This window comes from Piliocolobus tephrosceles, chromosome 16 (genome assembly GCF_002776525.5).
Source record: "Piliocolobus tephrosceles isolate RC106 chromosome 16, ASM277652v3, whole genome shotgun sequence".
Lineage (NCBI taxonomy): Eukaryota > Metazoa > Chordata > Mammalia > Primates > Cercopithecidae > Piliocolobus > Piliocolobus tephrosceles.
Window position 1 is genome coordinate 56,115,264 of NC_045449.1, and position 15,647 is coordinate 56,130,910.

General features: G+C 36.3%; 1 protein-coding gene across 1 annotated transcript in view; it reads left to right on the plus strand.

Annotated features, from left to right (window-relative positions):
- EFCAB3 (EF-hand calcium binding domain 3) overlaps positions 1 to 15,647 on the plus strand; it is a 152,902-nt gene that overhangs the window by 4,906 nt on the left and 132,349 nt on the right. Inside the window, exons 5-14 of the mRNA XM_023192335.1 lie at positions 417 to 521; positions 1,786 to 1,839; positions 2,400 to 2,504; positions 4,263 to 4,316; positions 5,926 to 5,979; positions 7,506 to 7,610; positions 8,772 to 8,825; positions 9,303 to 9,407; positions 9,938 to 9,991; positions 10,466 to 10,570. Coding sequence (XP_023048103.1) covers positions 417 to 521; positions 1,786 to 1,839; positions 2,400 to 2,504; positions 4,263 to 4,316; positions 5,926 to 5,979; positions 7,506 to 7,610; positions 8,772 to 8,825; positions 9,303 to 9,407; positions 9,938 to 9,991; positions 10,466 to 10,570 — 795 coding nt within the window. The remainder of the gene's footprint in view (positions 1 to 416; positions 522 to 1,785; positions 1,840 to 2,399; positions 2,505 to 4,262; positions 4,317 to 5,925; positions 5,980 to 7,505; positions 7,611 to 8,771; positions 8,826 to 9,302; positions 9,408 to 9,937; positions 9,992 to 10,465; positions 10,571 to 15,647) is intronic.

Genomic DNA, 15,647 nt, shown 5'->3' on the forward strand with positions numbered 1-15,647 from the left:
TAGGGTACATGTGCACAACGTGCAGGTTTGTTACATATGTATACTTGTGCCATGTTGGTGTGCTGCACCCATCAACTCATCAGCACCCATAAACTCGTCATTTACATCAGTTACAACTCCCAATGCCATTCCTCCCCCCTCCCCGCCCCCCACATATTAGGCCCCAGTGTGTGATGTTCATACGTATTTAGATCGCTGAGCATCTTATACATCCCCTTACTATGAGCTGGGTTAAGTTCTCTAAGTCATTAAGAGCATTACAAATAAGGATCTTATTTAGATTTTAAGAAATAATTTCCATTTCCTGTGCTCTTTATCTGAAAGCTGTAGATAATACTATACAAGCATAAACACTTTTCATCACTTTGAGTCAGTAGGCAATTCTCACCTGTCTCTCCATTCCCATCTTTTACAAGGAGGAAAAATTCAAGCCAAGGACATACAAAAAGTACTGGGAGACATGGGGATAGAGCTCACAAATAGGGAACTGTGGAATCTGATGAAAATGTTGCCAATTACTGGTAGGTATTTTATGCACTACTATGATATATATTTCTGTGCTAGTGTGGACTTAAATGTGAGAATATCATAACAATGGGCCACTCTGATTTCCTATAAGAAGACAGAAAGAGTCCGGGCATGGTGGTAATCCCAGCACTCTGGGAGGCCAAGGCGGGCAGATTACCTGATGCCAGGAGTTTGAGACCAACCTGGCCAACATGGTGAAACCCTGTCCCTACTAAAAGTTACAAAAATTAGCCAGGTGTGGTGGCGCGTGCCTGTAATCCCAGTTACTCAGGAGACTGAGGCAGGAGAGTCGCTTGAACCACAGAGGCGAGGTTGCGGTGAGCCGAGATCATGCCACTGCACTCCAGCCTGCACAATGCAGCGAGACGTCATCAAAAAAAAAAAAAAAAAAAAAGATTAACCTCTGGTTGTAAATATATTATGCATTTGACATTTAAATTTTTAGTTTTGACAGGCTGTCATATCTTCAGACCTGAGTCCTGCCATTAAGAGTATCATTACCCTGAGATTAAATAAAGCTTAAGGAGGCCAAAGAGAAAAGAAAGCTGAATTAGTTAGTAGCAGAGAGAAGGAAAGGGAAAAAGCAGAGTGGGGAAAAGGCACATCTGTTTCAGTGTATAAGAATGAATGGACTGTCCACATTAAGAATTTTATTCTCATCTTATTTTTGGACTTAGTTATGAAGAGGTGTGGCTGTAGGAAATGTAGGAATGCAAATTAAGAAAGTACTTTTTTAAAATCTGCATTTAAAAATTGCAGCTGGGCATGGTGGCTCACGCCTGTAATCCCAGCACTTTGGGAGGCCAAGGTGGGCAGATCACCTGAGGTCAGGAGTTCGAGACTAGCCTGGCCAACATGGCAAAACCCCATCTCTACTAAAAATACAAAAATTAGCTGGGCATGGTAGCGCATGCCTGTAATCCCGGCTACTTAGAAGGCTGAGGTGAAAGAATCGCTTGAACCTGAGAGGCAGAGGTTGCAGTGAGCTGAGATTGTGCCACTGCACTCTAGCCTGGGCAACAGAGTGAGATTCCATCTCTCGCTCTCTCTCTCTCTTTCTTTTCTCTTTGGCCTCCTTAAGCTTTATTTAATCTCAGGGTAATGATACTCTTAATGGCAGGACTCAGGTCTGAAGATATGACAGCCTGTCAAAACTAAAAATTTAAATGTCAAATATATATATATATGTTCTTTCTACTCTTTTCTTGACTGTCTCTGTAATTTTTTCTTTGATCTTTACTGTGCCTTATTTTACAGATGATGGAAAGGTATATAAAAATATATTACTTGATAATATAAAATCATTTCCTGGTAAGTAAAAAACCCAATAAGGCAAGTAAAACTATGACTTGTAAGCTTTACCTTAACTATTAAAAGACCTTATCATTAGATAACAATTAGATTATCTATTTTATTGTCACATTAGTCTATAGGTCTTAGATACAACTATATTTAATGTGATAATTTATACTTTGCAAAAGTTTTAAATTCTATTTGCTGTCCAGAGCTCTAATTCTTATCTAACATAATTCATCAAGTTCATTTAAAAAAACATATGTAATTTATAATGTAAAAAAGAAGTACATATAATTAGTATGTAATAAAATTATATATTATGTAATATATAGTTTTCTTCTAAATACACCTTTTTCCCAAAGTATAGAAAGCTTCTCCTGAAACAAGAGTGGCAAAACATATTATATTCCTGGCTTCCAGAGTAAGGCTTTATTTGTGTAGCCCTGAACAGTTTTTTAAAAAAATTATTACTGGCAATGGATTTGTTCTATTTGTTTTTTATTGGTGACTGAATATAACCAGTATTTTTCTTAGCTATCAGTTCCTATTTTTTTATCACTTCCTTCTTTCCTAAGGTGGGAAGTGCAATGTCTCTAAAATTGGTACTATCCTGGAAAACATGGGTTATGAGCTGGAAGATGAGGAAATTGAATACCTGCAGAACCACCTGCCAACTACTGGTGAGCATGTCATTGTATCTTCAAGGAAACTCTGAGATCCTCTAATAAAATTTCAAAATGTATTCATCTAAAAAAATCTATTATATCAGACTTTTTGCTTGATAGATCTTCCTGCATTCCTTTATTTTGAGCCTATGTGTGTCTCTGCACGTGAGATAGGTCTCCTGAATACAGCACTCTGATGGGTCTTGACTCTTTATCCAATTTGCCAGTCTGTGTCTTTTAATTGGGGTATTTAGCCCATTTACATTTAAGGTTAATATTGTTATGTGTGAATTTGATCCTGTCATTATGATGTTAGCTGGTTATTTTGACCATTAATTGATGCAGTTTCTTCATAGCATCGATGGTCTACAATTTGGCACGTTTTTACAGTGGCTGGTACCGGTTGTTCCTTTCCAGCATGTTGTTTTGATCATATAAAAAGTCTAGTTTTTAAAATCCTATGAAAAAGAAATAGAAAATGCATCCTTCTCTCTGGTAAGCAACACAGTGGCTTTCTTTAGTATTATAGTGTATTGTGTGGGTCTGAGATTATGAATGGTATGTTGAATTAAAAGCCAATTATCTAAGATCCTTACTGCACTATATAATGTATTACCACTATCTCTCTTCTTTCTGATCCAAAGTACACAGATTCAGAATTTTATGTATAGTCTTGCTTTATTTAATATGTCTTTTTACTAGAAATATTTGCTAATATAAATCAGGTCAGTCTTACCCACTTGACCACATATTTTGCAAGACTATTTGCACAAAATAATATTAATTTAGTTAATAAGAACACAGAATTGTATATTAATTAAATAGCTAATATAGGAAACTGGCCAATCCTCTTTCTCTTATTCTCATGCTGTCATATTCCTGGTAATATAAACTAATCACCTCTATTGAAATAGCCACAGACAATAATTATCAAGTATTAACTGCCTACTATATACCAAAAACAATAATCAGTACTTGACGTATGTTAATAGTCCTCAAAATAACTGCAAAGTAGATTATCATCCTAATTTATCTGATGTGGAAATGGAAAATCAGTCACAAAGGTTAACTGATTTGCCTGAGGCCATGTGGCCACTAAATGGAAAAGTAAAGATGGCAATTCAGATCTATATAACTTGAAAGGTTTGCCCTTTCTACCAAATCATACTGTCTCATATAAGAGAGGTAAGCAGAGCCACACAGACTGTGATAGGAATGAATCTTTAAGGAGGTTGTGTAATGTGGCCCTTAAGATGAGAATTATCAACTAGTAAGTACACAAATTAAATGATAGTCAGCAAAGATTGGAAATCTTTGTGGCCAGGGAGTCAGAAGCATGGAGAAAGGGCTGAGTAACAGTTGCATGTAGAAGTAGCCATGATCTTTTAGGTAGGTAAATACACCAATATTATAGAATATATTTCTTTTAAATCCTGTAATAATAAAGTGGTCAAACATAGGGTTATTCCTGGATTCTAAAGTGGGACAGGCCAAGTGGAAAGGAAGTCAAAGCAATACTTTCAAAATTTCCTAGAACCATTGTGTATAGAATTTTATATACTTTAATTTCTTCTTCTGTGCTATATAGTTATCATATTTGGAACTTCATTCTTCACTACCATGATCATCTGGGCATGAAAATGAATACATTTATAGAACAAATCAGGGCAAACTTCTGAATGTTAATGTTGTGTTCTACAATGTAAGGTGTTAATAGCATATTTTCTGGGTCTGAGTCATTATGGCTGGTCTCATTTGTACCTTATCTTACAGATGAAAAGAAGGTTAAACTGAATAAAGTCATGGAAAATGTAGAGTCATTTACAGGTGAGTGAAAAATTATAGGTAGGCCAGGCACAGTGGCTCACGCCTATAATTCCAGCACTTTGGGAGGCCGAGGCAGATGGATCACTTGAGCTCAGGAGTTCGAGACCAGCCTGGCCAACGTGGTGAAACCCCGTCTCTACTAAAAATATAAAAAATTAGCTGGGACTGGTGGTGCATGCCTGTAATCCCAGCTACTTAGGAGGGTAAGGTGGGAGAACCACTGAAACCCGGGGGTCAGAGGTTACAGTGAGCCAAGATCTCACCACTGCACTCTAGCCTGGATGACAGAGCTAGACTCCATCTCAAAAAAAAAAAAAAAAAAGTTATAGGGAAAATTGTTGTAAATAGCTGTATTCTAATACTTTTTCTGTTATACCTTTAAATACTCTGTTTCCATCATACTGACATTGACTTGTTAGTCCTTTTAGTATATTAATGGTATCTTTTATCCAATAACCCAGGATCATTTTTGATTATTTACTTTTTGAGCAAAACTACCAAATTATAAAGTCTTGGTAAAATACCTTATATCTTCTGGATTTTTTTCAATAATGAACATCACTTTTCCATTGTTTAAACAGATAGAAATCTAGATTACCATATAATTGGTGAAACAAAACATTGTCATAATTCTTTTTAGTAATAATTCATCTTATCACATAGGCAAATATGGATGCTACCTATCTTCAAAGAATTATTTACATAGTCATTTATACAGTAGTCATAGATATATACCTTTATACAATCCCCATTTCAGAGTGTTGATTTATCCTGTTATTATTAGAGCATTCAAAAGGTATTTTCCTCTCTAGAATTATGAGATTGAGTTCTATTTCTGACATCCCCTTAGAATTTTGACTCATCATTTTGACTATTTAAGCCTGCAATTAAACTTAGATGGCATTCATAGTTTAAAATCATTTGTCACTCACTCAGATTTTTCACCATCTTTTCCATCTTTTCAAAGGAACCAAGATTAATGCTAATGAAGTAGATGATATTTTGAAAAACATAGGGATAGAACTCACACCTAAGGAACGCTGGAAGCTGCTAAAAACTCTGCCAGTTACTTGTGAGCATTTCTGATACAGTTTGGCCTTTGGGGGAACTTAGTTTAGGTGACAGTATTCAACATATTTACTGAGTACTTCTTAGATAATGAGAATAAAGACAAAAGTCCTTGCTCTCATGAAGACTATTATGGTGATGAAGCTTACTTATTGGGACTGAGCTTGAAGACTTTGTAAATGAATAAGGATTTTTTAATTTATTAAACATTTTTAATTTAGTTTATTACCTTGGGAATGTCTGGAAGTCCTAAAGCATAAAGAAAAGGGAGAAAAAAGAGAAGTCATTGTAATAATAGCAGGATAAAAAGAGTCAAGGCAGAGAGATAGTTTCAGCATGGTAAGATGGATAAGTTTAGAACTTTACTCCTTCACTTCATGCTTAAAGCCAAGGAAGTGAAGGATATGTGGATGCGAAACTGGTTAAGTCTATAAGGCAAATCATGTAAGATTGTTGTCTTTATGAAATAATAGTCTGTATATTCTTGTTATGAATTGCTGTATCACTTTCTCTATGACATCAGTTATGCCTTGTCTTATAGCTGATGGAAAGGTGTGTCGCAATCTGTTACTAGATCGTTTAAAAACTTTCCAAGGTGAGTAATACGTGTAATAAGAAGTTAAGTAAAATTGAAACCTTAAGCTTTATATTTCCTTTTCAAAAGTCCCTTTACAAAGGATAAAAACAGATACTTCTCAAAAGAAGACATACATGTAGCTGGAAAACATATGAAAAAATGCTCAACATCGCTAATCATTAAAGAAATGTAAGTCAAAACCACAATAAGATACCATCTCACACCAGTCAGAATGGCTTTTCTTAAAAAGACAAAAAATAACAGATGTTGATGAGGCTGTGGAGAAAAGGGAACAAATGTAATTAGTTCAGCCACTGTGGAGAGCAGATTGGAGATTTTTCAGAGAATTGAGGGTTAAACTACCATCTGACCCAGAAATCCCACTACTGGGTATATACCCAAAGGAAAATAAGTCGTTCTACCAAAAAGACACATACACTCGTAAGTTCATCACAGCATATTTGCAATACCAAAGACATGGAATCAGCCTAGATACCTATCAGTAGTAGACTAGATAAAGAAAATGTGGTATATATACACCACGAAATACTATGCATCCATAAAAAAGAACAAAGTCCTGCCCTTTGCAGCAACATGGGTGTAGCTGGAAGCCATTATTCTAAGCAAATTAACACAGGGACAGAAAACAAAATACTGCATATTATCGCTTATAAGTGGGAGCTGACCATTGACTATACCTGGACATAAAGATGAGAACAATAGACACTGGGCACTGGGGACTATTAGGAGGGGTAGAGGAGGTAGACCAGGAGGGGTCAAGGGTTGAAAAGCTGTCTGTTAGGTATTATGCACACTACCTAGGTGATGGGATCATTTATACAACAAACCTCAGCAACACACAATTTACCGATGTAAGAAAGCAGAAATGTACCCCTGAACCTCAAATAAAAGTTGAAAAAATTTTTTAATTGAAAATCCTTTTAATTACTTAATGATAGCAATAGCTAGTTTCTAATGAGTGGAGTACCAGGCACTATTCCAAATACTTTACATATATTTATTTAATTCTCACAGAAATACTATGAGGTAGGTACTTTTATTATCACCATTTCACAGATGAGAGGTGTTGATTCACTATGCTATATTTAACAGTTAGTTTACTAAAGTTTTTCTTTCCTTTTATGACTTATAGCTTAAGCTCAGATAAATACTAAATTTGTACAATTTACTGTTACAATGGTAGGTTTCAAATTCAGTGGCTGCTATTACGGCTGTTGTTTCTAACATATTTCTCCACAATGAGTAATAGCTAAAGAATAAATAATAAACCTTATTCATTCTCTTTGTTTCAAATGTCTACTTAAAATGTTAGCAGGGTATCATGCAACAAGTATAAGGAGCTGTTGTTTTCCTCATATCCATACCCAATCCTCTGCCACCTTGGTTTTATGTTCTCTCTGAACATCTGCATTGTGACTTTGCTTTTCTCCCTCTCAGTGGAGTTTAGAGCATATACCTAAGTAGAAATTTTAAGGTTAAGGTATTATTTCACATTTTTCTTATTTCACATATTTTTTCTTAAGGAGGGAAGGTCTTTGAAAATAAACTAGAAACCATTCTGGAAAACATGAACTACAAACTTGAAAATGAAGAAATGAAAGATCTACGGAAACATTTGAAAATTGATGGTATTTCATTTACCATTTATCACTTTCTTTCTGAAGAATCTTTAAAATCCTCTCGTAAAACCTCTGAGAGTTTGCTTATTCAATTTCACTTAGAAAGTAAGGAGGCCAGGGCTGGGCACAGTGGATCACGCCTGTGATCCCAGCACTTTGGGAGGCCGAGGCAGGCAGATCACCTGAGGTCAGAAGTTCAAGACCAACTGAGCCAACATGGTGAAACCCCGTCTCTACTAAAAATACAAAAATTAGCCAGATATAGTGGACCAGTCCTATAATCCCAGCTACTTGGGAGACTGAGGCAGGAGAATCACTTGAACCCGGAAGGCAGAGGTCACAGTGAGCCCAGATTGTGCCACTGCAGTCCAGCATGGGCGATAGAGTGAGACTCCGTCTCAAAAATAAAGAAAGTAAGAAGGCCAGGCACAGTAGCTCACACCTATAATCCCAACACTTTGGGAAGCCAAGGCAGGAGGATTGCTTGAGCCCAGAAGTTTGAGGCTGCAGTGAGCTATGCACTCAGACTGGGTAACAGAGCAAGAGTCTGTCTCTTAAAAAAAGAAAAAGAAAATAAATAGTAAGAAGTACTCGTAGAGTTACAGTCCTCAAGGATAAAAATATGACTTCTGATTATTAATCTCAATGTTGTCAGAGAACCAATAAGGACACTGGTAGATTTAGATTTAACTAGAAAAACAAACACTTCAGAAGAAAACAATGGAAGATATTGAAATAAATGTTACAAAAGGTCGGAGACTGACAAAACCAAGTGAGAAGGTAAAAAAGGTTTGGAATTGTTCAGAAAAAAAAAAGTATTGTACAAGTAGAGGTGATCATGTTTTTATTTAACAAATATGAGATGAATGTCAGAGTGGAGTTGAAATAGAGGGTAAGCGATTTCTGACTTGAGACCATTCATCTGGCATTGGACAGTTATCCTTTAGGTCAAAATGACAGTTTAGGAGAAGAATTTAAGATCCAATTTAGCATTTAAAACATGGTCTTTTGAATTCTATGAGGTAGTTGAGTACAAGAAAAACACTCAAAAATTAACAAATGCTCTCTCTGAAAGCAATGTTAACTTAGAAAATTTTAAGAAAAAAAGTGATCTCATTCCTAATAGCAATAAAAAAATTATTTATACCTGATTTATGCTTTGTATTTCAGACAATGGAAAGATTTTATTAAATTCTGTGATCAATGCAGCCAATTTATTTTCTGGTGAGTGAGAAATGCTAACAAAAAGATATAAAATCAAGATCCCTTATTATATGTAAAACTATTTTAATATATTTATTTATGGAATGCCTCAGTATTATATAAATGATACACAAGCCTTATTTCACCAAAGTATTGATGACATGCTTCTTTTTAAGAATACTGGTGAGTTTTTTTATTGCCTACTTTTTTAGGTGTAGCTTTTCTTTTTAAAAGAAGTCTATTTTATTATAAGTATCCAGCTTGTTTCCATTGTTTTCAGAGCATGAATAAAAGCATTATTTTGACCAGGCTTAAAGGAAATATTCTATTTTTAGCTCCTTCTTATGATGCTCTGCAGTCAGATAATCCTCATTGTGTTCTTGTTCTTCTACAATTACATCTCTTGCAAATTGAGATATTACTGTTTTATTATAATTGTCTAAATTTAGAATCATTGTATGTGAAAATATTCACTTACATTTCCCATCTTTTTCCAAGGTGATAAGATAAATGCCAGTGACATACAACTTTATCTAGGAAATGTAGGTATTGAATTTACAAATAAAGAAAACCAGGATCTACTGGACATAGTGCCATTGGATGGTAAGCATTTCAGACCTTGCATGCAATTTCAGAGAATCTTGAATTTATGAGTTGTACACATAAAATTCTAGAAGTATGACTGTTTAAAGTCCTATTAAAAATTAAGAGAAAATCAAGCATAGGAAGACTCAATTCTAATATAAAATGTGCTGTCTTTACCATTTATATCTTAATTTGGGAGGTAATGTCTTCTTTGGGGTATTGCTGTTATGGGATAAACAATTTTAAATGTGAGACTCAGCATTTATAACAAGACTAAAACTAAAGATAGGAAAAGATGATAAAAGAATTGTGGAAAGGAAGAAAGATGCACCTCTAAAAAAAGAAAAGAAAAAATCGATTTCAACATGTTAGAGTTCCACTAATAGTACACCAAATACCAGAATATAGTTAACCTTGAGAAACTTATTAATTTCTTCCTTCTTTGGATTATTATTAAGATAAATTTATTAAAATTTACTAATAATTAAGCATTAATGTCTTTCTGAATTTCCACTTCCTTGTGAATTAAATTGAGCCTTATTTTACAGATAATAAAAGGGTATATAAAGATAGGTTGATGGATGGAGTGAAGACTTACAGAGGTGAGTAAAAATCAGCTAGAAAAGATAAAACTGAGTTCTTCAAGCTTTTGTGTTTACTTTCCTAAAACCTATCTTATTTCCCAATGATTAGATTACTAATTATGTTAATATATTCTTCAAATTATGAACTGGCATTGTTACTTGTACACAATCACATTTGGGGTAATAGCCTTCACTATTCTGTTACTGTAGCAAATTTCAAATCTTACTGGTAAGAAATCTTTGGATTGTTGTCTCTTTGCTGTAATTCATCAGTCTTGCTTGCTCTTTTTCCTCCTACAAATTGCTGTAGCAGTGTTTTCTGGAACACTGATGGGGAAAATTTTTCTGTTCCTGCTCACAACTGATTCTTTTGTTCACTTCAAAGGTTTTATGATGCTTCCTGTCTGTGTTGATTGACTAAAATAAGCAAGCATTTTTCTGTCTTTAGCATAAATACAAATTTCTCTTATTCTCATCCCCTTCTTTTTTAAGGAGGAAAGGTTAATGTCAATAAAATAGATGATGCTCTTGAAAACATGAGAATCCCACTTGAGGAAGAAGAAATTGAGAAACTGTGTGAAGACTTACCAATTGATGGTGAGCATTTCACAAATAGAGGGCCCTGTAAGAAAAGGTTTGTTTCTCTATGAGAACATCTCAAGTATACTTATTAATTTCATGCAAAAAGTCAGAAACATATAGAGCATATAGAGACCCAATCCTAAAGAGTGAAGAAATACTGTCCCTTATTATTAACATGAGATAAAATATCAATAATTGGGCCTGGTACAGTGCCTCACACCTGTTATCCCAGCACTTTGGGAGGCGGAGGTAGGCAGATTTCTTGAGCCCAGGAGCTCAAGACCAGCCTGGGCAACATGGCGAAATGCCTCTTTACCAAAAAATATACTACAATAATAATAATAATAGCCAGGTGTGGTGATGGATGCATTTGTCTCAACTACTAGGGGAGCTGAGGTGGGAGGATCACCTGAGCCTGGGGAGGTCAAGGCTGCAGTGACCCATGATGGTGCCACTGCACTCCAGCCTGGATGACTCTTTGAGACCGAGTGAGACCCTCTCTCAAATATAAATGTAAATATTTATATATGTACACATAATTGTGTGTGTGTGTATATATATATATATTTCCTTATATTGCTGCTACCAGAGTTTCTTTTTTTTTTTTTTCCTCACAGGTTCTGGTGCCTGGTCATCTTTTTTTTTTTTTTTTTAATTTTACTTTAAGTTCTAGGGTACATGTGCACAATGTGCAGGTTTGTTACATATGTATCTATGTACCATGTTGGTGTGCTGCACCCATTAACTAATAATTTACATTAGGTATATCTCCTAATGCTATCCCTACACCCTCACCCCACCCCATGACAGGCCCCAGTGTGTGATGTTCCCCTTCCTGTGTCCAAGTGTTCTCATTGTTCAATTCCCACCTATGAGTGAGAACACATGGTGTTTGGTTTTCTGTTCTTGCAATAGTTTGCTGAGAATGATGGTTTCCAGCTGCATCCATGTCCCTACAAAGGAAATGAACTCATCCTTTTGTATAGCTGCATAGTATTCCATGGTGTATATGTGCCACATTTTCTTAATCCAGTCTATCATTGATGGACATTTGGGTTGATTCCAAGTCTTTGCTATGTGAATAGTGCCACAATAAACATACATGTGCATGTGTCTTTATAGCAGCATGATTTATAATCCTTTGGGTATATACCCAGTAATGGGATGGCTGGGTCAAAGGGTATTTCTAGTTCTAGATCCTTGAGGAATCACCACACTGTCTTCCACAATGGTGGAACTAGTGTACAGTCCCACAAACAGTGTAAAAGTATTCCTATTTCTCCACATCCTCTCCAGCACCTGTTGTTTCCTGACTTTTTAATGATCACCATTCTAACTGTATCTCATTGTGGTTTTGTGAGACGGTATCTCACTGTGGTTTTGATTCACATTTCTCTGATGGCCAGTGATGTTGAGCATTTTTTCATGTGTCTGTTGGCTGCATAAATGTCTTCTTTTGAGAAGTGTCTGTTCATATCCTTTGTCCACTTTTTGATGGGATTCTTTGTTTCTTTCTTGTAAATTTGTTTGAGTTCTTTGTAGGTTCTGGATATTAGCCCTTTGTCAGATGAGTAGATTGCAAAAATTTTCTCCCAATCTGTAGGTTGCCTGTTCACTCTGATGGTAGTTTCTTTTGCTATGCAGAAGCTCTTTAGTTTAATTAGATTCCATTTCTCAAGTTTGGCTTTTGTTGCCATTGCTTTTGGTGTTTTAGACATGAAGTCCTTGCCTATGCCCATGTCCTGAATGGTATTGGCTAGGTTTTCTTCTAGGGTTTTTATGGTTTTAGGTCTAACATTTAAGTCTCTAATCTATCTTGAATTAATTTTCGTATAAGGTGTAAGGAAGGGATCCAGTTTCAGCTTTCTACCTATGGCTAGCCAGCTTTCCCAGCACCATTTATTAAATATGGAATCCTTTCCCCATTTCTTGTTTTTGTCAGGTTTGTCAAAGATCAGATGGTTGTAGATGTGTGGTATTATTTCTGAGGGCTCTGTTTTGTTCCATTGGTCTGTATCTCTGTTTTGGTACCAGTACCATGCTGTTTTGGTTACTGTAGCCTTGTAGTATAGCTTGAAGTCAGGTAGCATCATGCCTCCAGCTTTGTTCTTTTGGCTTAAGATTGTCTTGGCAATGTGGGATCCTTTTTGGTTCCATGTAAACTTTAAAGTAGTTTTTTCCAATTCTGTGAAGAAAGTCATTGGCAGCTTAATGGGGATGGCATTGAATCTATAAATGACCTTGGGCAGTATGGCCATTTTCACGATATTGATTCTTCCTATCCAGGAGCATGGAAAGTTCTTCCATTTGTTTGTGTCCTCTTTTATTTCAAGGAGCAGTGGTTTGTAGTTCTCCTTGAAGAGGTCCTTCACATCCCTTGTAAGTTGGATTCCTAGGTATTTTATTCTCTTTGAAGCAATTGTGAATGGGAGTTCACTCATGATTTGGCTCTCTGTTTGTCTCTTATTGGTGTATAGGAATGCTTGTGATTTTTGCACATTGATTTTGTATCCCGAGACTTTGCTGAAGTTGCTTATGAGCTTAAGGAGATTTTGGGCTGAGATGATGGGGTTTTCTAAATATACAATCATGTGATCTGCAAACAGGGACAATTTGATTTCCTCTTTTTCTAACTGAATACCCTTTATTGCTTTCTCTTGCCTGATTGCCCTGGCCAGAACTTCCAACACTATGTTGAATAGGAGTGGTGAGAGGGGACATCCCTGTCTTGTGCCAGTTTTCAAAGGGAATGCTTCCAGTTTTTGCCCATTCAGTATGATATTGGCTGTGGGTTTGTCATAAATAGCACTTATTATTTTGAGATACGTCCCACCAATACTGAATTTATTGAGAGTTTTTAGGGTTTTGAATGTGTGAGGGTTTTTTGTGTCTCTATCTCCTTCAGTTCTGCTCTGATCTTAGTTATTTCTTGCCTTCTGCTAGGTTTTGAATGTGTTTGCTCTTGCTTCTCTAGTTTCTTTTTAATTGTGATGTTAGGGTGTCAATTTTAGATCTTTCCTGCTTTCTCTTGTGGGCATTTAGTGCTATAAATTTCCCTCTACATACTGCTTTAAATGTGTCCCAGAGGTTCTGGTACGTTGTATCTTTGTTCTCACTGGTTTCAAAGAACATTTTTATTTCTGCCTTCATTTCATTATGTACCCAGTAGTCATTCAGGAGCAGGTTGTTCAGTTTCCATATAGTTGAGCAGTTTTGAGTGAGTTTCTTAATCCTCAGTTCTAGTTTGATTGCACTGTGATCTGAGAGACAGTTTGTTATAATTTCTGTTCTTTTACATTTGCTGAGGAGTGCTTTACTTCCAATTATATGGTCAATTTTGGAATAAGTGTGACGTGGTGCTGAGAAGAATGTATATTCTGTTGGTTTGGGGTGGAGAGTTCTGTAGATGTCTATTAGGTCTGCTTGGTGCAGAGATGAGTTCAATTCCTGGATATCCTTGTTAACTTTCTGTCTCATTGATCTGTCCAATATTGACAGTGGGGTGTTAAAGTTTCCCATTATTATTGTGTGGGAGTCTAAGCCTCTTTGTAAGTCTCTAAGGACTTGCTTTAATGAATCTGGGTGCTCCTGTGTTGGGTGCATATATATCTAGGATAGTTAGCTCTTCCTGATGAATTGATCCCTTTACCATTATGTAATGGCCTTCTTTGTCTCTTTTGATCTTTCTTGGTTTAAAGTCTGTTTTATCAGAGACTAGGATTGCAACCCCTGCCTTTTTTTTTTGTTTTCCATTAGCTTGGTAGATCTTCCTCCATCCCTTTATTTTGAGCCTATGTATGTCTCTGCACGTGAGATGGGTCTCCTGAATACAGCACACTGATGGGTCTTGATTCTTTATCCAATTTGCCAGTCTGTGTCTTTTAATTGGAGCATTTAGCCCATTTACATTTAAGGTTAATATTGTTATGTGTGAAGTTGATCCTGTCATTATGATGTTAGCTGGTTATTTTGCTCATTAGTTGATGCAGTTTCTTCCTAGCATCGATGGTCTCTACATTTTGGCATGTTTTTGCAGTGGCTGGTACTGGTTGTTCCTTTCCATGTTTAGTGCTTCCTTCAGGAGCTCTTGTAGGGTAGGCCTGGTGGTGACAATATCTCTCAGCATTTGCTTGTCTGGATAGGATTTTATTTCTCCTTCACTTATGAAACTTAATTAGGCTGAATATGAGATCCTGGGTAGAAAATTATTTTCTTTAAGAACGTTGAATATTGACCCCCAGTCTCTTCTGGCTTGTAGAGTTTCTGCCAAGAGATCCTCTGTTAGTCTGATGGGGTTCCCTTTGTGGTAACCCAACCTTTCTCTCTGGCTGCCCTTAACATTTTTTCCTTCATTTCAACTTTGGTGAATCTGACAATTATGTGTCTTGGGGTTGCTCTTCTCGAGGAATATCTCTGTGGCATTCTTGCTATTTCCTGAATTTGAATGTTGGCCTGCCTTGCTAGGTTGGAGAAGTTCTCCTGGATAATATCCTGCAGAGTGTTTTCCAGCTTGGTTCCATTCTCCCCGTCACTTTCAGGTGCACCAATCAGACGTAGGTTTGTTCTTTTCACATAGTCCCATATTTCTTGGAGGCTTTGTTCATTTCTTTTTACTCTATTTTCTCTAAACTTCTCTTCTCCCTTCATTTCATTCATTTGATCCTCAATCACTGATACTCTTTCTTCCAGTTGATTGAATCAATTACTGAAGCTTGTGCATTTGTCACGTAGTTCTCATGCTGTGGTTTTTGGCTCTATCAGGTCATTTAAGGACTTCTCTACATTGGTTATTCTAGTTAGCCATTCGTCTAATCTTTTTTTCAAGGTGTTTAGCTTCTTTGCGATGGGTTCAAACTTCCTCCTTTAGCTCGGAGAAGTTTGATCATCTGAAGCCTTCTTCTCTCAACCATCAAAGTCATTCTCCATTCAGCTTTGTTCTGTTGCTGGTGAGAAGCTGCATTCCTTTGGAGGGGGAGAGGCTCTCTGATTTTTAGAATTTTCAGCTTTTCTGCTCTGTTTTTTCCCCATCTTTGTGATTTTATCTACCTTTGGTCTTTAATGATGGTGACGTACAGATGGGGTTTTGGTGTGG